At 46.5% G+C, this 21,771-nt stretch overlaps 1 protein-coding gene across 2 annotated transcripts in view; it reads right to left on the bottom strand.

The window, feature by feature from the left end:
- The window catches only part of LOC138580398 (sodium-dependent lysophosphatidylcholine symporter 1-like), a 586,401-nt gene extending 567,095 nt beyond the window's left edge, over positions 1 to 19,306 (bottom strand). Inside the window, exon 1 of one of the 2 annotated variants that reach the window (XM_069650918.1) lies at positions 19,161 to 19,306. In XM_069650918.1, the coding sequence (XP_069507019.1) occupies positions 19,161 to 19,247 (87 nt within the window). In that variant the 5' untranslated portion in view covers positions 19,248 to 19,306. The remainder of the gene's footprint in view (positions 1 to 19,160) is intronic. The other variant, XM_069650917.1, reaches the window with a different exon arrangement.
- Positions 19,307 to 21,771: the final 2,465 nt, after the last annotated feature.

The raw sequence follows: 21,771 nt of genomic DNA, 5'->3' as shown, positions 1-21,771 counted from the left end.
AATCAGCTGTGGGTTACTAAGCAGTGCCTTTGTCCTTTACAATGTAAAGCAGTGTACAACTACAATGAGGGTCTGAAAACCACGAAGTTACAGCGGCCCCGTCATGCCGGAGGGTGGGCGGAGCTCCACACCACACTACGGGGCAGGTCAGAGAGAGCTTGGGAGGAGCGGGTTGTCTGGGAGGGAAAATCTTAAAGGCCAGCCCTGAGAGAGAGGTGGTTCTTTTCAAGCTGTTGGTTTTGGGCAGAAGAACCGAGTTTGCTCCGCCTGATTGCAGTGCGGTAGGAAGGGACTCTACACAAAACCCCAGACAGGAGGATCCCCACTAGGCCCCCCCTTCTGTTAGTGCAGCGTGTGGCTCCAACAGAAACCTGAAGACATGACTCCCTTCGTGAGAAAGCCTCTGTAGAGACCCTGAGCCTCCAATAAGGAGATCAGCGCTTCTGGAGGGATTGGGGCTCCCTAGGTTGGAGTGGGTGACTGAGACGGAGTATGCAATGGCAGAATAATTCCCTAGGCAGGCATTATTAAAACCAGGCAGGCTTAAATACGTGTAGCACCCAGATCCCTAAACCCTAAAAGGATGAACCCCCCTCCGAAAGATCTGCATTTAAGGTCAGAAGCAGGGAAGAAAATAAGAATTCAGTTAGCAGGAGCTAAAGGCAGCTCCTGGGTACTTGGCATCTGCCAATAAGCCGGGGCCACTTCTGGTCGCTCTATTGCATGCCACAAAATGTACTTCCCATGTGAGATGCAGACTATACCTTTTGTGTCCATTATACATGAGCCATTATGCTTTAAATGTCTCCCAAATGTGTCCTCGTGCTCATTTATGCACATTCCCAAACAGACAGAAGTAATCTCACAAAGGTATGCTTTATTTCACCACTTGGCAAAGGGGGCCAAGTGTAGCTCCTGGTGGCAGCCAAGTGTAGCTCCTGGTAACGCTTGGTGCCAGGCTAACCAGGCTCTCCTAGGCTGTAACTAGGAGCAAAGCAGTTCTCAGCTCCTGGCAATGTCAAACCTTCAGATGACGGAAGCGGAGAGAAAACGAGGCTCACAAATGGTTCGGACCGATAACAGGATGTCCCAAAAGAGGCCACAGGCTGCCATCCTGTTCCCTGACAGAAAGGCGTCACCAGCCCTCCCAAAAGGGGTCCCAGTGAAACACAATCCGCTCAGAGATCGAGCTGTCAGAGGTAAGCACTGCCCAGTTAAAAATCTACATGCGTAGCTGCACCACATGGGATCAGCTGAAAAGATGACATGTATGAAGAGAACATGACAAGCATCACATTGGCTAGTGAGAACGCAGAGACTGCTTGTCTGCTGTTTTGTGTGCTCTTTATATTATTACACATTTTAAAAAACACAATTTTATTCCGAGTCTGCAATCACCCCTTGTTAGTACACAGGAATAATTAATTATACTTCGGTTTTTTGCTCCGTCCAATCAATTTTGGCAAGTGGAGACACTATTTCTTATTTGTAAGGAAGTGATAATCCTGCAGGAATCAGGTGGGTTGGTGGGGAGAGAGAAGGTGACAAAGAAACTGAGCCATCCATATGCATTTCCCTAATCCTGTTGGTGACAAAGGTGGAACCAATGAACCAAACTACTCACTTAAGGAATGCAAATGAAATATCATTACACAGATGTACTGTTTAAAACAGACTCCCCTCCATCCCCCCCTCCCAAGCAGGCTCTTGGTTTGAGCTGCGTTTATGCATGGCTGATTCAAAGGCATCCCATACTCGATGCCTGAAGAAAGCGCCATCTACACTGGGACACTCAACTCCATCCTCAACCCGGAAGCGAATCTGGGCGTCATCAACATATACGTGAAAGCCTAATTGGGTAACTCCAGATGATATTGCCCAATGGGGACATGTAAGCCATGCGATATAGCGCTGCTCTCACTCCAAGGAGCTCCAAAGAGCATTTATTGTAGCAAGAGCATCTTGAGCCGGAAGTGTTGTCCGAGGAAGAAAACTATCTATGTATGTATTAAATTTTTTATATAGCGCCGTACGCCCATGGGCCTCAAGGTGCTCACATAACAGAAACAACAAAAAAACACAACGTGTCAGATGCAGAAGGATATGGTCAAACTGAGGGGAGAAAGAGCTTAACCTGTACACAGATCAAAGAGGTGCGTTTTTAATTGTTTTTTTTAACTGGGCACTCGACACACAACCCTTCCAAACAGAAGGGAGCGGGTTCCAAAGACTCCAATCTTTTTCAGGAGGACTCGAGGTTGCGGTAGAAGAAAGTCTTTATTGGAACGAAGGGTTTGCCTAAAAGGTACCCGTGAAACTCTGGCTGGGAGATAATCAGGGGCTTCACCTGCCAGGCACTTAAACACTAAGGTGGTGCTTTTATACATGATGCTTTGAATAACAGGCAGCCAAAGCAGTTTCTTTCGGCCCTCCGTGACATGGAGCAGATGACCAACACCACAAACAGCACAAACAGCTCCATTCTGGATCACCTGAAGACTTAACATTTGCCTGAGAGGTTCCAACCAACAGGCTGTTGCAGTAATCCAATTTGGTGTTGATAATAGCTGCCACAATCATAGCCCTGTTAGACTCAGAAAGGGATGGACGAATCTGCCACAATACGTGAATAGGAGCAGGAAGACTTAAGATATAAGACATGTTTTTAAAGGATAAGTGGGAGTCAAAATAGACCCCAATGGTTTTTACTGAGTTCGAAACCTTAATGATATTTCCTGCAATAGTAAAGCTATTATAGGATAAATCAAGATGATTTAACTTTGTTGGAGTGCCCAGAATAAGCAGTTCGGTTTTCTTGTTGTTTAAAGCCATGGAGTTAGTGGCCATCCAAGACTGTATAGCACCAAAGACTTCATTCACCTTTCCTAAGTCTTTGCTATAGATACCCGATAATTAAATCAATAATCTGGGTGCTAACTGCATAATTCACAAAACGTACCCTCAGAGAGGATAGCAGGTCACACAGTGGTTTGATATAGACATTAAATAAAAGCAGTGAAAGGCAGGAGCCCTGGGGTATGCCCCATATCAATGAAGCCATTTGTGATTGTGCATTATCCTTAGTCACATAGGCGGTTCTTGGAACAAGAAACAATCTAAACCAGCCCGCTGCAGAACCGGTACATCCAGTGACCTTATGCAGTCTAACAGCCAAAAGGGCATGATCAACCTAATCAAAGGCGGCCTAAAAAAATTAAGAAGTAGCAGCAATGCCTGCCCGCCCCTGTCAATTATCTTTGCAATGTTACATTTAAGATCCAACAAAGCGGTCTTGGCTCCGTGGTTCACACGGAACCCAGACTTACCAGTAGCAAAGATAGAATTTGGTTCCACAAAGCTTTGATATTGATTGAACGCCAACGTGTCCAATATTTTCAACATATAAGGAACGTTGGTAACGGGCCGGAAATGTCCAGGATCACTGGTATCCAAGTTCTACTTTTTAAAAAATGGCAAGATACAAGCCTCCTTAATGGTATCGGGGACAGAGGCTTCGAAGAAAATACGATTGACAAAAGTAGCCACCCAAGGCACAAGGGAGCTCAGAAACTCTTGAAAGAGCATAGCAGGGAAGCTATCCCCTTTACATGATGTTGGTTTCATCTTAAGCAAAGTGTCGGGGACTTCTCCTTCAGACACCCCCCGAAAGGAGAAGCGATAGGGCATAGAGACATTTGGCGAGGACATCAGAGATGTTTGTTTACCACAGGATTGCAGTAGAATGAGTTGGTCTGCTATGCATTCTTGGTGCAATTTAATTTTCTGAGTGAAGCTATCATTTATCTTCTGGCTTCGAATGTGGCAAAAAAAGCAGTGGGACTAAGACCCCAGGCGGTGGTGTCACAGAAGGAAGACAACAAATGCACGGAGCAGGGGTTGTGATGGGACGACAGTCAAGTGGGTGGGAAGGATAAAATAGAAGGGGCCCTTTTCTAATGGGTTTCATTTAAATTCTTCTTGGTCAAAATAATTTTCAGTTTAGGATCCACCTACGAGGAGGGCTTTGGGATGTTTACTCCCTTTAAATTGTGGCACGGGTGTGAGGGAGGTGGATATTTTGATTTGCCTTTCATTGACCAGCCTTGTATGGCATCAGCAACCTTAGAATTTGTATCAGAATATCACAACGGAGGAACGCAGGAGTTCATGCCCACGTCCAATTCGTCTGATATTTCTCCATCTCCCCACATCCACCTGTCTCTGTGTTTTTGTTTCCCTCCACCATGTCTGTGTCTGACCCAGCTTCCTTCTTACAAACTGCTGTCTACTGTGTCTCTGTGATAGAATGCCAAATGCGAGGGCAGCACAGCCTTAGATTTGTACATGTTTTAGCAATGAAATTATGCAGGTAGCTACGTCTCTAAAAGTGCCTATGAGAGCCCAATTTCCTAATACTGTACGTTAGAAAAGCATAGTGCACAAATGTGGCTTTGAGCTTCTCCGTTGACGCCTCTCAGCCAGCTGCCTTAAGATTTGGCAAAATGGCAGCTACAAAGAGACCCCTGCATTTCTACCAGCATCTGCTGGAACCAAAAGCCCAGCAGGCAGGAACTGCCTTTAACCATGGGTTGTTCTGGAGCTAAATTAAATTATATAATTGTGTACCCCAGGACTTGGTGACAGTCGGCAAATACAAGCCATATTTGGTTTTGACATGCTGGTCTCTGAGACTCTCCGGTTATAGTGGCCAAAAACTTATTGGTGCAATTTTATTATCAGTCTGGTTACTTGTGACTTTACTGGTCAGGCACGCCTGTGCATTCACTGTCTGGAACTGAATTTCGACCTACACAAGCCATATGGGTTCAGCCCCTGCAAAAGCCTTCGTCTTCCCTGAAAAAGGGTTGCCACCTCCGAAGAAGACAGGAACTGTCCTGGGGTGAGGGGGCAGGGAAAGATCCAGTGCTTCAAAGGGTAGTATCTACCAGACTATAGAATATGACACCAGGGTATTAATTAACAGAATCCCTTCGATGTAAGCAGAAAAAAGGAGCACGAGTAGAGTAGCCCAAGAGAGGACTTTCCAGTTAGAGAATAGTTCTGCCATCTTGGAGTTCCCTAGGGCTCCCAAACTTCCTGTTCCCCCCTGCATTTCCTGCAGACAAACTAATCTGGGTATGGCATTACCAGGCAGTAGATTCAGAGCTGAGCAGCCGGGATTAACTTACATAAGTCCAGAAGGGAACAGTCTGCTGCGTCCTTTTGCCAATATTAGGGGTGGGGGACAGGGACGTCATTTGGGTGGGGGTCGCACCTGCGCCCTCTAAGGTCTCCATTGCTACCCCTAAAAGAAATGCAAAACAGGAACATGTTTTTTGTTTTTTATTGAAGCTCCTGGGCTGTGGTTAGCGCCATGTGGCTCTTTGTTTCTGGAGTGACTGGCTTTCTTGTTCAGCCCAAGGGGTTCCACAAGTGTACCACTTTGAGCAGTGACCCTAAATTTGAAAGAATAGGAATAACAATAATTTGTCTTTCTGGAATTCTATACAATAATTGCTAGACTCATTAAAGGTGTATTTCAGGCACACGTCAAGAGGTGAGTCACTGATTTAATCTCTTCGTAAACACCTCAAATTCACAATGCACACACAAACTTCCATAAATCATTTAGAGTAGAATAAGCATCCATTTCGGACTATGCATTTTGTTTTTTCGCAAGTTGCAGTTATAGCATGTTTTTTTCTGACTTCTCTTTTACGATCACCACAAGACATTCAATGTCAGTGTCCTCGGTCACTTGACAAAATTATTGTGCCTAAAAGCTTGTTTACAGTGTAGAAATGTTTGAGCATAGCACATTAAGTAGCCCTTGGTTTCACTGTGCCACAATCAATGTTTTGTTGTAATGTGTCTATCTTTTCTATCTCCATGGCATGCTGCTCAGGAGGTTTGTTTGCATGTATGAGGTAACAAGGGATGGTGTGGGAGTGTGATGCTTTCCCTGCTCTACTGAAAAAAAAATGTGATGAACAGTTATGAACCCACCCAATGGTATGTATTTTGCCAACCTCTGAAGCCTGAAAAGTAGATCCACGCAGGCTTGAAAAGTGGCCAACTTTGCACCAGACCTGAAGATGAACTGGCCTGCTATTACATCTCACCAATTTAATGGTATCCACTACATAGTGTAATTTGCTTTCTGACTTTCAGAACATTCAGACATGTAATTGCTCATTTTACTATAGCGGGTAGGATAGCTATAGCTGGTAAAATAGCTCAGTGGGTTGAGCGCTCACTGCTGCAATGTGTGTGTGATCTGCAGGTACGAATCCCGGCAAGGCCAACTCAGCCTTTCATCCTTCTGCAGTTGATAAATGAGCACCAATACCGGTTGGGTGATATTGCATGTATATTTGTTCTATATAAAAGCTCTTAAGCGCAAGTGCTATATAATAACTTATCATTTGACCTTGGACGCCTGCTTGCATTCACAGTACTTGGATAATATGGCCCTATATGCACTGATATTAATGATACATATGGTGATCCATTCTTGTACGAAATGTACATCACATTACAGTGATATCATAACCATATTTTTCGTAGTGTACTTAGGAACAATGCTATGTGATGCCACTTCCTTTTTTGTCAAGTGGAAAAGGTCGTGTTTCATCACTTCCTGCTGTGTCTATTCAGGGAGGGGTTAAATGGCATCAATTCCTATGTCATCATCAGAGGTCAAGGGTCGTGTGCTGTCACTTCTGCTACCCCTGTCATTTTGGTGAAATGACATCCCTGGTGGCGGGTGCCTCCCCTTAGAGAATTCATCTTTAGACACTTAAAAAAAATGGATAAGTGCACAGCGCCGCTCAGGAAATTACCTCGAGCTGGCGGGCTGTAACCACAGTGTAGAGCCCTTTATCAATGCCTAATATATTCAATAGTGTTGTACAGTTGCTCCAGTCAACACTCTTCCAATTTATAATAATTAAAGCATAAAGAATGCGAATGGTACAGTGACTTCTACATTTTATTTTAAAAAATCAAATTAAAAAAAGTGAAGTGGGAAAGACTTTTTAAAGTAGCACGTCCATTCTGTCAAGCCTGGTCTTCCCTTTCTGCTGGAGATGCGGATAATGACCCCCAACAGGTTGTGCTTCTTTGAACAATACACATCTCTGAGTCGGCAAACAATAGAAAGGGGCAAACACTATTATCAACAGCACACACAGATACAATAAACTATTTACTTTGGCCACGAAGGACAGCAAGGGCTTTTAAGCGGACTAAACAGAGCTTGAACTGGGAGTACAGAAGTGAAGGTACTCAGCATCCCATAGTACCTTCTTGCTGTTGAGAAGTGCTGGTCCTCCTCCATTGAACAGTATTGGCTTCCTGTTGAGGAGTGCCAGTACGATATCTATCAAATACAAGTGCAGGTACTCCGTATTGGCAAGTACGAGCCCATTTAAAGCACTGTGCGCAATCAGTTTAATACGTGCTGGTGAACCGGTGAAAACGGGCCCGAAACCCACGGCTACAGGACAGCACCTAGCGGATTGCACCAGCTGTGAAGAGGACACTTGAACCACAGCCCATTGACATGAATAGGCCGCAGTGAGGCCGGTAACACCGCGCACCAGACGCCTGGATGAGGCCAATGGAGTGGCCTCCAGCGGCAGGCGACGTCGATGCCCATAATACAGTTCTGGGGCCCCCACATATTACACCATAGAAGGCTGGTACGCAAGCAGAGCCGCTGAGATGGGACTCCAGCTTTGAGTGAACCGAACAGCCCGAATTACCACGGGGGACGACACAGCCCACTCCAGGGGCAGGACTGGGGGCTTGTGGGCACTCCCAACACAGTTTGTTCGTGAAACGTGCCTGGTGGGAAGCTCCATGTACACCACCATTGGGCGAGAAGAGACAGTAACCTGTCGTGCTTCGGGGTGATGCACATTGGGCCAGCCAATACGTCAGGGCGACCCTGCAAGCTCTGGAGATACGCCCGAAGACCCGGACCAACTGGGGCTGGAGCTCGGGGTTCGAGAGGTGTGGATAAACCCACACAAGTACGTGGGAGGACACAGCCCACTCCGGGAGCAAAACAGGCAGCTCAAGGACACCCGTGACAGGGCCCGGCTGGGCCCCAATACTAATAGCAGCCTAACTTTACTAAGGCCGGGGGCCACAAGTGGTGGAGCTTGCCCACACGTCTCCGACACAACACGATGACCAATAAACCTTTAAGAACAAAGGGCAAGCAACCCACGCTTGACGAATACGGCAGAACATCGCCGGGTGCAGAAGGAGCCAGGAGCAAGGAAAAAGCCCCCGTTGGGGGCACAGTCACTATGGGGACGAACCAGGAGATCCTTGCTGTGATTGCTGATCTGAAAGTGGCCTGGGAGACCAAACTGGGACTGGCTATGACCGAATTGAAAGTGGCACTAGAGCTCAAAGTTAGGGCGGTGCAAGAGGAGGTGAATCTTCTCCGGCAAGATGTCAGGTCACTGGCGGAACGCACAGGGAACTTAGAAAAAGAGGTGGCCCCGAACACAGCGGACTGTGCAACCCACAAATCGGAACTTTACGTCCTGGTACAACGCGTGGGTAACCTGGAAAGCATGGCGGAGGAAGCGGAAAGACGCGCCCGAAGGAATAATATCCGTATTGTTGGTTTGCCGGAAGGAATTGAGGGACCCAACCCCACGGAGTACATTGAATCTATGCTGCTGCAGGAGATAACCGGGGGAGTGTTGACACGGGGTTTGCTGTGGAAAGGGCGCACAGGGCCCTGATGAGGAGGCCACCGCCGGGACTCCCACCTAGGCTGGATGATCGCCAAGATCCTGAACTACCGGGATCAGGAAAAAAAATCCTTAAAACACTTTCGGAAGGGCAGAACAATACGAAGGGGGTCGGCAAACATTACTGCATACCCAGATTACACCCTGCAGGTGCAGCGCAGACGCATGAACTTTGGGACTGTAAAAAGAAGATTGCGCGAAGCGGGCCACAGGTATATGCTGATCTACCCGGCAAAACTGAAGGTGTTCCACAAGAACAGAACCTTGTTTTTCGAAACCCCGGAAGATGCTATGGGGTGGCTGGACACGCAGAGCTGCCCCCAAGAATCGGATATCCAGACGGGAGAAGGAGAAGATAAGTAACAGGAGTGTGTGGCATCTAGGGTGTCACAGCCCAAGACAATGGGACTTGAATATAGCATAAGATGTAGCCTATGGACGGGTATTGCTAGGGATACAAGTATGCATGATCCGCTAGCACTGAGAAACCTTGATAATAGCGCCGGAGCCTTATAGAGAGACAGCCCTCATACCCCCACAAAGAGAAGCTTAGTTAGGTCACCGTTAGTCCGGTGACACCCTGCTGGGTTCCTGCCCTCGGCATTCCGAGGCAGGACCAGACACGGGGATGCCTGAGATCCAGGAGAACAGAGCTGGGCACTTGTTGGGGTTGGGGGGGAGGGGGTTGTGTGCTGTGGTTTGAAGTTGGGAAAGGGGCGGCGGGGCCCGGGGGGGGGGGGGGGGCGGGGGAGTTTGTTGGAAGTGGGAGGGGAATGTGCCAAATTTTGTGTCATATTAGGCGGGAGGAGACACAGAGGGGAGGCAGGATACTGTATAAATGGCGTCAGGTTGCCTTAGAGTGGTCACCTGGAATGTGAGGGGCCTCAATAGCTACCTGAAGCGAAATAAAGTAATGATGTACCTAAGAAGGATGACAATCGACATAGCATTATTACAGGAGACCCAATTTACCAGCGAGAAACTGGAGGTGGTCAAGAGAAAGTGGAAGGGGAGCATTGCGGGAGCCACATACTCGGCTTACGCTAGGGGAGTTATCACATGGGTAGCACTGTATGTACCATTTCAACTGGTTCAGTCTACGGGGGACTCGGAAGGTAGAATGATAGTAGTGCAGGGGATGCTGGAAAACCAGGAAGTGGCATTATAAACCTATACGCCCCTAACCAAGATACAGAAGCTTATTTTAGAAGTCTATATGGCAAAAGTAGCCCCCTACTGGGTGGCACGATCCTATGGGGAGGGGACTTTAACTGTACATTGAATCCTAAAATGGACAGATTAGATGGTATACTAGACAAACCCACCCTGGCCGCAAAGGCGTTACAGGCCCTGCTGAGAGATTTCGAACTTGAAGATTGGAGGCAGCTGCACCCAGCAGACAGGCAGTACTCACATTACGCTGCACCACATGACCTGCACACGAGGCTGGATTATGTGTTTGCTGCAGCTGAGTTAGTAGGTGAAATGATGGGCGCGGAATATATAGCCAGAGTACTTTCGGACCACTCCCCCTTGGTCTTGGAGTGGCGACACCAATCCCCAAGAGCGCAAATCCCCACGCGGAAGCTTAGAGCCGAGGCCCTGCAGGACTCGGGATTCCGGGAGGATCTGAGGGAGGCGATCACTGAGTACTACGATATCAACACCAGAAGCGTTCAATCGGTGGGAACCGCGTGGGAGGCATTCAAAGTTGTGGTGAGGGGCATAGCCATATCAAAATCCAGAGGGCTCCAGGGGGGGGGCATAGAACGGGAAACAGGAAACGGAGAGGGAGTTGGAAGACATAATGCACAAGGGGGGCACCTCTCGGGAGGATGGGGCAAGGATGAGACTGTTACAATAAGCCAATAGCGAGCACTGGGATAGATTATTTAAGTGGAGCTATGAGAAATATGTCGAGAGGCAGCAAACAGGGGGAGACAAGTCGGGCAGATTGCTGGCCTGGTTATATAAAAGTGAAACATCACAACTGGTGATCAGGGAGATCAAAGCGGACGGAGGCCAGATTTGGAATACCCAAGAAAGAGTAAATGAAGAGTGCCTTAGATACTATAAACGTCTTTATGGGGACGCAGGGGAAGAAAGGGACCAAGAGATACAGGAAACACTAGAAGACATAGGCTTGCCCACCTTTGATGATCTGGAACGGGCAGACCTGGATGCACCAATCACCTCAGAAGAACTAGAGACAGTGATCCAGCACCTGCCTACATATAAAGCTCCGGGGTCAGATGGGCTCCCCAGCGAATTCTATAAAACATACAAACAAGAGCTGCTCGCCCCGCTGCTGGCCATGCTTAATGAGGCGTTTGAGTGCGGTAGGCTGCCAGAGTCCTTACGGGAGGCGGTGATCATCCAGCTCCTAAAACCAGGTAAGCCTAGCACAGACTGTGGGTCATATAGACCCCTATCGATGCTTAATCAGGACAGCAAAATCCTCACGGCAGCGCTGGCAAACAGGCTTAAGCGAGTCATCGGTAGACTGATACACCCCGACCAAACAGGCTCCGTCCCTGGCAGGAACATAAACGATAATCATAGGAGACTTCACCACATTATTGATCAAACGGAGAAGGACCCTGGCGAACTGGCAATCATTTCGCTGGATGCGGTTAAGGCCTTCAACTCAGTGAGATGGCCCTGGTTGCTAGCGACAGAGAATATGGAATGGGGCCGGGGTATCTAAGGTGGATCAAAATGGGCGCCACTATCTCAGATAAATGGCAACTCAGCAGGGGCACTAGACAGGGCTGCCCTTGGTCGCCTATGCTATATATCTTAGCGTTGGAGCCATTGGCAGTCGGTCTTCGACAACAATATGGGAAGATAGGGATCCACACTTCAGGTGGTTCGCATCTTATATCATTATATGCCGATGATATACTTTTATATCTGCGCTTCCCAGAGGAGAACCTACAATATATCTTGGAGCGGATGGAACGATACGCTACCCTCTCAGGCATAGCAGTGAACCCCAAGAAATCCAGCATGTTCCCCCTGGGGAGTTATAGACGTGTCCCACTGAGGAGCCTACCCTGGCGAACCAAGACGTTCCGATACCTGGGAATTAACATATACCACACGACAGGAGAAGAACACAAACACAAAGAACACAAACAATACAGAAAAGGCAGTTGAAGGCATTATAAATAAAATGGGATTTTGGTCCAGATTACCCCTGGCCATGATGGGAAGAGCGGCTCCGATTAAGATGGTAATCCTGCCCAGACTGTTGCACTTTTTTGTAAACATCCCGTATGTGATCCCTAGGCGTTTCTTTGCCAGACTCAACAGCCTGTGCAGGGGTTTCATATGGCACAACTCCAGGAACAGGGTGGCCCTCTAGAAATTGCAAAACTCGTGTGACAGGGGAGGTATAAATCTGCCGAACTTTGAGTTATATTATCTGGCGGGAGAGCTGCAATATGTGGCCAGGTGGTTGTCTGAAGAAGAAACGGCTGAAACCAGGCTGTTATGTAAGGATCATGTTCCCTACTTCCTCAGAGAGACAGTGTGGTTACCTAAAACAAAGGTACTAGGAACGGCGAGGCTGCTGGTGCTTGGCTGGGAGGTGTGGCACAGAACATGGCAGATTGTGGGATACCCAGCTCAGTTCTCCATGGAGTTGCCGCTAGTGGCGCTATGCGGAGAGGACCCCCAAATGGTAAAAGGGGTCCGCAGATATTGGGAACTGATGGGCCTGGCTACCCTTGGAGATATATGGCAGGAGGGGGAGGCATTGGAATTTCAGAGGCTCACAGAGGACACCGGGGTGCATAAGGGCCAACACATTAACTATTCCAGAATCATTAAACGAGTGCGAGAAAGGTGGCCGGCGGCAGTGCTTGGGAACAGCCCGATACAACCATTGAGACGATGTACGACATCTCGGAGGGTGGGCATGAAATATCCCGCATACATGAGCTAATGCGGACCAAGGTGGGGAAGGAGTTGCTCCAACTGAGGTGAGAGTGGGAAGGAGAGGGGGAAGAACTTATGTCAGATGGGCAGTGGGATAGAGCCCAAAGGTACCATAAGGTGTCCCGAAACGTGAGGCTCCAGCAGATTCAATTATATGTCACTCATAGAGCATATTTGACCCCCAGTAAAATTACCAGGTTTGGTGGCCCGTCGACACAGAAATGCCCTAGGTGCGGGGAGTAGGATGCTGGGATGCTACACATGTTTTGGGCTTGCCCGGAGGTGGGAAGGTTCTGGACAGAACTGAAGATATGCTTGGCAGGAAAAGGGATTACGCTGGAGGTGGAGTCAGCTTGGGCATGTATGCTTGGGTGCATTCCCAGACCACGTAACCGGAGGCACATTAGCAAGATGAAGGACCTGGCCTACATCCTGGCCAAATGGAGAATTGCAATGTGCTGGAAAGCAGCCCATAGGCCTAGAATAGAGATGTGGTGGGCTGACCTCATGAAGTGGGCAGAGGCAGAAACGGCTGCTTGGTACAAAGCGGTCAGCAGTGGGGTGGGGGGAGGCGGTGGGACCCCTAATAGAATGGAGACAATTGGTGGCCTCAATGGCGGGCCCCTCCCAGGCCTACCATAGTGATGATGACACGGAAGAGATATTGGCAGTAGACTCGCCTGAAGATGAACAGGCTGATGACATGGACAAAGGGGCTCGAGTTAAAGGGGTGGAGGGGGGACAGAAGAGTGCATTCTGTAATGTAACATTGTGAAATTTAAACATGGAAGTCCTAATTGTTTGTAATGATTGGAGTGTTGTTATAAAATAATAAACATTATTTTTTTTAAAAAATTGCGCTGGTCCACTTGAATAGGATGCTTCCACAAATGAGCCACTTGGGGCACAGCAGGCTCTCCTTGCAATCCAACCTGCACCCATGTAGTAGCTAGAAGCATCCTTCAACAACGACTTCGAATTGCTGCGCTGCTTTTCAGCTCAACAAGAGAGCTTGTGGGACTTCAAAAACTTCAAAGAGACTATTAAGTAACAAGGTGGGGCATACCTTAACTGTAAAAAGAACAGTGCCGAAACTGTGAAAATGGTTGTAAAAAGTATTAAGAGAAACAAACAAGTTGTGGCAACTCCCTTCCCATTAGTTCACACTCACTTTGACCTCTGGTTGCTGTCCGCAGAGCAAACTGGTGAACTGAGGACAACTACAGAATTGTGAAGTCAGAACATGCATCTAGTTTCAGTGCATGAAAGTGCAATGTGCAGTAGTTATTTGCCCATTTACATTAAACATATTAGGAATATGGAACACAGAAAAGCTCAATTTGCCCACAATTACACTACTTTGACTAAGTGCCAAAGCAGGGACTAGAACCTAGAGGTCTGCCTTCAAAGGTAATTTAGTTATGTATTCTCCAAGAAGCTGCAGCTGACATCTGTGGTACCTAGGCATTAACGCGGAGGATTTGAGCGAAATCCATAACATTGAGTGACCCCATCACCAATGGTAAGAAACATATACCGTCCAAAGGGTCGGGCACGTGATGTACTATCAATCAATACGTTTATTTTGGATTTACAAAGTAATACCGAACATAGCCTACTTTAAGATCTTTAACGACGGATGATTCGGTGACAACTGAATTCCCAGAAGACAACAGAATGGATAGGGTGATCCTCCATCCATCGAGTCCAATGATAAAACAATTCCTAATGGAGGAGGCATGTCGATTGAGGCCCATGGGCTTTGATTTAATGGGGCAAAAAGTGGAGAACCCAGAGAGCCGGGAACTAATAAGCTGGAAGTCAGAATGATCTCAAATCAAAAGGCGCGAATTAGACAACAAGAAAACTCAATTCATAATTAGAGACACACACAGAAAATCAAAAACAGGTCGGAAATCCCAGGGATCTAGCACCAGGGAAAATGTGAAGATGCCAAAAGATAAAGATGGATTAGAAGAGAACTGGAAATGGCTAGCAGGGCTATTGGCCGTGAAAATCAATAAACCATAATGCCAGCAAAAATCTAAGAACATGCAGCTCTCATTGGCAAGCTGGAATACAAGGGGGTTCTCTCACCTGTTTGTCAATTGATGTCTTATAAGAGGGAATTATGATGTAATTTACTTACAAGAAACACGGTTGAGAGATCCCACGATCTTAGAAGGGTACACAGTACATCTAAATCCAGCGATAAAAGGAACCAGAGGAAGACCAATGTCTGGTCTTCTAATAGCAATAAAGCACAGTTTACACGTCCATATTCTGGAGTAGTGTAGCCCTAATTGATACATTCAATTACTGGTAGGCAGAATACCTGCTGGACCGGCTGATATGACGAAGACGCTTTCCTTTATAAACTTGTACTGGAATCCAGCAGTCAAGAAATTAAACAACTTTCCGGAATAGGTTAACTGGATTGATAATCAGAGGGAAAAATTGAAAGACCCCCATTGTTTTCCTGTGTGGAGATTTAAATGCCCAATGCTGTAATAGCAACGGACAGGAAATCGAAGAAGACCCGGTGAGAACAATGGAATCTAGGAAGAGGGGTCAATTATGGAGAAATACCATTACTTCGAGAGATATACAAATCCTAAATGGCAAAATTTATGGCGAAATACCTGGTAATATAACATGGAAAGGACAAAAGGGAGGTCAGATTATCGACTATATTTGTGTATCTCAAAATGTGATGATGTCAGTTCAGACCCTGAAAGTTGAAGAGAGGTCCTTGAGTGACCGCAATCTCCTGAGCCCGAGCTGGCATTTTGTAATTCAGGACAATGAACAAAAGTACACTGTAGACCCAGAGGTGACTCCAGGTAGGAACAAACTCAGGATTGGAGCTAATAAAATACCAGATTTAACGGAAAGCTTAAACTAGCTATACAGCATACTACTAAGCAAGGAATAATTCAAGTAGTTGACTACAAGGCCCTGTTCAAAGCCTTTGAAATCAAGAAAGGGAGCAGAAAGAAACCTGGTATTACACATCGCCACACTTTTGATTTGGCTGTCTGGGAAAAAAAGGAAAGTATCAGACAACACATGCGTATACTAAAACACGAAGCTACAGTTCTGACAATGATCAAGATTGTCAAATTAAGACAACATTATCGAAATTGGCAGAAGCAACAGAAAAAAAGGCTGCTTCAGCAAGATGCTGAAATAATGCTCCAAAACATAAGGACCAAGAATACATCCGAAATCTGGTCCATTATCAATACCCTCGATGCCCGACAGGACGCACTGGTGTCAAATCCGATTCCAGCAACAACATGGGTAGCTTCTCAAAATGTTTTGATCCAGAGGTGTTTCAAATCAACAACACCTATAAGAAAGACTAGCGTATGGGATCAATTAGACATCAACATCACGTCTGTACACAAGTTGAACAACTCGAGAGCTCCGGGGCCAGAAGGGATGACCAATGCTTTGTTAAAGCAAGATTCATCACACTGGTCTGTATTTCTAATGGCTTTATTCAACCACATCATGGAAAAACAAGTAATACCAAAAACATGGAAAACAGCGGTGATCATCCCGATCTTCAGGAAGGGCCTCAGATCAAACCCGAGTACATATCAGCCAATAGCATTGCTTGACGTGGCTGGTAAGGTTTTTGCCTCACTCATCTTGAAGACCTTGGTGCAGTGGAGTAATGAATCTAACCACAGGGATGAATGGCAAGCCGGGTTTGTCAAGGGCGTAGGAATGTCCCTAAACATCTTTCTCATTAACATTCTTAAAGCCCAAGTGGAGAGAAATAAAGGAAAGAAAATCTGTATGGACTTCATAGACCTCACAGAGGCCTTTGACATGGTAAATCGGCCAAGATTATGGAAGAAATTGTATCTCTGGGGATGCCCGAACAACACATTGGAAGTAATTCAAGAGCTTTACTCGGGCACCTCAATGAGAATAAGAATCTACAAATCAGGCCTGTTGTCAAAGGAAATCTGTACAAAGGGCTAAAAAAAAGGTTGCCCACTGGCACATCAGTTGTTCAACTTGTTTATATCAGACGTTGAAGACACGTTTGCAAACATCAGATGCTTCCCACCAAAGATTGGAGGAGTTGAAATAGGACGATTACTGTATGCTGATGATGTGGTACTTTTGAGTCAGACGTCAGTGGGTCTACAGCGACAACTAGAGGCATTACAGAACTACATGGAGGAAAACGGCCTTCAAAATAAATCTGTCTAAATCGAGGATTATGAAATTTGAAGCACAAACAGGTAAAAGCTGCAAAAAACCTAATATATGGTACTTAATGGGAAGTAAGATCCCGCAGGTGAAGTCATTTATGTATCTGGGAGTATGTCTAAATACAAGCAGAAGTGACACTGCAAGACTAGACCTTTTGAGATCGAAAGCTAGAAACCTAGCAAGCCAGGGAAGATAACTCCTGAAACGATTTTGTAGTTTTTCACCGAGTCCGCTGATCTCGTTTTATCATATGAAAGCGCTCCCAATCTTAATGTATGGAAGCGAAACTGCCTTCACTTTTCATGCTGATAGCTGGTCACCGATCGAGGGAATATTATGGAAATGGGCACTATGTTTACCAAATAGTACACCAATCCAGGCGATTCAAATGGAATTAGGCTTAACAGCGATGAAGACAATAGTAACCTGGAAATCACTATCCTTGTACAGAAAATGTATGGATATATCTAAGAGAGGAGGCTTTGCAGTCTTAGGGGGGGGGAGCACTGACAAAAATAGAGTGAAGTGACCCTGTCAGAGTGGAAACTGATCTGTCAAGCAATTATAGCTGACCTGGGGGGGGGGGAATCGGACCAGGCCCTGTGGGAAAATCCAGACAAAGTTAAAAAAAAACTATTGTATACAAAAGGACTGGATTGCAACCCAAGAGGAAAGATAAGTTCTGAAACTCTATGGGAAACCCATCAAAGAAGCGAGGAAACTGAACTCACTGCCGAAATACCTTGAACTTTTTCCAAATTGGTACTATAGGGATCAATTCAGACTAAATCTGTTACCAACTGGAGAGATAATGAGCCGCAGGAGAAAAAAAATCAAGTACAATCAAGGCAACCTGTAGATTGTGCCAGAAAGACAATTCCTTGGAGTCATTAAAATATTTGGTACTAATGAAGGAAAAGATGTTTAAGTCACATGACAGAATATACTAAGACGTACAGCTCTAAATCAATTGAAGACTTGTGGCGAGAACTTCTATGGGGGAAATCAAACCCCTGTCACCTTGGCGCTGGTGAAACTGCTGATAGAAATCTCATCTCCATAAAAATCAGACCGTCAAAAGGGAGAAGTGAAGTAATCTTGGATTTGAAAGTAATAAATCCATGTTTTAAGAATGAAATGGCAAAAGGCTTTCTGTATTGTAGAACCATATAAAGCCAATACATAAATAAAAATAACAAAATATACCGTCCGGGCGGTCGGGCACGTGATGTACTATCAATCAATACGTTTATTTTAGATTTACATAGTAATCCCGAACACAGTAATATCATAAAACACCAATCATATCCTCGATCATAAAAACAGCATAATATATACTCTCACAACATATCTTAAAATCGCAATAAGTCATGTCAACATTAATATTCTCCTTTTGCACGCATAGTGCAAACAACATGCACATTTAAAAGCACTTGGTAGAAACCGATGGGCAAAGTAATAGCATGAAGGCAGGTTTCCAAAGATCCAAGCCAAAGTCCTGCAAGAGTGGAAGAAGACAGCATCTCCGTAAATCACCATAGAGAGGCCAAAACAGAGCAAAACGAGCTACGGTGTCTTTAGGCTTGCTAAAGAGAGAAAGAGGACAGACTCCACTAAACGGATCGGCGAGCAAAAACTGTTCTTGAGATGGAGGAGAAGGGGTGGCGGAGAGGTTAGCCTGTTGTGAGAGTGCAGAAAGGCATAGGACATGAAACAACATTCAGTTAAAAAAATAATTGGCATGTATGTCCTTTTACATATTACATGTATACAAAGCACCAGTACGAAGGACGAAAGCCTTAAACCATAACGGGTTTACCACCGTGCCATGCAGGCTGCCTGCAAAACGCAGCAGTAGGAGCTCAACCTAATGAGCTATCGTGTCAGCATTAGAGGACGGTTGTGTAACTCGTGATGGCAATACTACCGTTTATAATCTCTTGCCAAATGCTGACCGAAAGGCAAGACGTAATGCTGGAAAAAAAAACACTTAAATATTAGAGGAAGCAACCATTGAAACCCTTCTGTCAAACCCCAAACAAAAAGAAAATACTGGGGGGGGGTTGGGGGGGATTATTCCTGCTCTGGGTCTTCCCTTCCGGTGCTCAGTGGGTATTTGAACGCTGGGAACCCCCGTCCGGCCCCCCACACATACTCGTCACCGGCCCTGTGTACTTCTCCTGTCAGAACCCCCCCGCCCCTCTTGCGTACCTGGTACGGAGGGGCTTCAGCCATGGCGGAGGAACCTCGGCGTCTATCAGGGCTGAGAGGGATCCCAGTGTCCTCCATGGCTGTCATGCAGCGCTGAACAGACACAAACACGAGGGGAGGGAGGGACAGGCTGCTGGGCCACTACATTCACAGCCCCGCCCCGCCAAAAAAGGCCCTGCCCAAGACGCAGCCCCTCCCGAAGGCCGGGCTCCTCTATTCACCTCTGAATCGCACTGTGCAGGGTTGGAGCGTCTTCCAAGAACTGGACCCGAACGCCAGGACAGTGGCTACTACGGCGGTATTTCCGTAGCAGCACGCATGTATTGTGAAAGCTGTATTCAGGGGGTGCACCGTCTCAGACTGCAACCAAATGTCCCACGCTATTGCCTGTTAAACACATCTGAAAAGCACTCTATTGTTATGCTAAAAGAGAGACGCATTGACCAAATACGTATTGTTATGCTAAAAGAGAGACGCATTGACCAAATGCGTGCGAGAGGTGCAAGCAAACCGCACCACACTGGTATATCGTGCATTTTCATGTGAAAAGTAGATTTGTTTCCCTGTCTATACGTGGATGAGAGTGTGGCAAAAAAATAAGGACCAAGTCCCAAAAATACGTCCCATAATGATTATACATTGCAAATTGTGACTGACTGCAACAAACTAGTGCTTGGATATGGGTGTATTTTTTTCTGAAAAATGTGTGGCGAATGAAGGTTTTTAAGTATTGTTTTGTCCTTGAATAAAGTTGGACGCAAGATGAGGTTTAAATGGCTTTATTGTGTAGCTACACAAATAAAATGTAACTACATAACTGAACTCTAGCCCCAATATGAATGTCAGTGGTGCATGGGAAGCCTGATGTGAAACAGAGACACGGGCATTCAAGTGCGTGCAGTGTTCATAGTCACTCTCCGCAAGAGAGTCGTGGCGAGCCTCCACTCTGTTCGATGGTCCCCGCTGCATTGTCCTTTTCGCACTCCTTGCCCACGCATCTCGCTGTAGTCTCGTGAGATCTCGCTGTGGCGCGAGCTTGCGAGGCTACGGCTCTACATACCTCCCTTTGTGGAGCATCATGGTTCTATTCCATCTCGTAGTCTTTGTATTTCGCAGGTCTATTCCTCTCGCTTTGAGGGCACCTCTCACCGGGAAGCGGGTGTGTCAGCATGGTCTCAGTTCCTTCCTCCCTGCCCGGGGCCTGCGATGTGCCAACTTCTTTCTTTGGTATTTTTCTTTCGACTTGTGGGTTCTCTCTAAGATTGTTCTCCTCTAGTGAGTCCTCTCGCTCCGATTCTTGTCCTTGGAACGTCTCTGAATCTCCTGGATTGGTCTCTTCCTCAGACAATTCCCTCTCTCCAAAAGAAAGTCTTCTAAACAATGCAGCTCTTTCTAAATTCCATTTCCTTCCATCTCTGGTAGGTATGTGATTGGTTCCCTTGCTGAACACTTCAACTGGTGGGCTGTACTGGGACCCCGTCACCGGGGCCCCTTCATGTTCTTCCATTCTCATTGCTGCCCTGCTGGCATCACTTAGGGCCTTCATCTGATACTTGTTCTTCTGAATCCTCCACACCAACTCTTTCATGTGAATTGTGTCATCTTGCCTCACATTTGAGAACCACAGAGGGACTACGGTGTATGCAGCCCTCCTCCCTCTCAGCATTTGAAACAGTGACACTTTTGTGACGGCATTTGAGGTCAGTCGATACGTTGCTATGGCTTCTCTGCTGCTCTGTAGGGATCCATTCTCAAGGCTTCTGCCAATTGCAGAGCTCGCTTGATAAATCTATTTGCTCTTTCCATGAGCCCGCTGGTTTGTGGATGGTAAAGGCTCGCCTTAATCTTCTTGATTAGTCTTGTAAGAACGACTCATTTTTTCGGGACACAAGCTGAACACCATTGTCCGTGACCAACTCCTTGGGCAGGTCTTCTCTTTGAAAAACGTTGCTGAGTACCTCTATGACAGTTGAGGTTGTAATATTGGGCACAAACTCCACTTCAACCCATTTTGATAGGTAGTCCACCATCACTATGCCGTAATTGTGGTCGGCCGACATGACATCCAACAGACCTATAAAGTCTACTCCCACTTTGTGCAACACACCATCGGGAGTCTCTGTGTGGATCAATGGGGCTTGGCGAGTTTTGAGTCTCTTGTCACTGTGCATGCGCTCATGGCACCTTTCCACCATGGTCCTTATGTCTTGGTCCATGCATGGCCACCAATAAGATTCTCTTACTCTGTGTCTGGTCATGTTGCTGCCTAGATGGCCTGCATGGGTTCTGCATAGGATTATTTTGCGCATTCCCAACAGAGGTATGATCTGATCACCTCTCATCAGTAACCCATCAGCTTCATCTATCTTGTCACTCACTCTCCAGTAGGGTCTCATTACTTCTGGTATGGTCCTTTTGCTAGGCCAGCTCTTCCAGGCCCACTCAGTGATCCTCTGGAGCACAGTGTCCTTAGCTGCCTTTTCTCTCCAATGAGTCTCGCTCCTCTCTAGGAACTCGCTGCTTCTCAGGTAATTTACTGGCGGTACCATGCGCTCATCTGATAGGAAAGTGGTTGCTGGCTCCTTATGCTTCAATAGGCGTGACATATAGT

The sequence above is a fragment of the Ambystoma mexicanum genome, chromosome 3p, assembly GCF_040938575.1.
Source record: "Ambystoma mexicanum isolate Mex_15411 chromosome 3p, UKY_AmexF1_1, whole genome shotgun sequence".
NCBI lineage: Eukaryota > Metazoa > Chordata > Amphibia > Caudata > Ambystomatidae > Ambystoma > Ambystoma mexicanum.
This window is presented reverse-complemented; position numbering and strand designations above follow the sequence as displayed.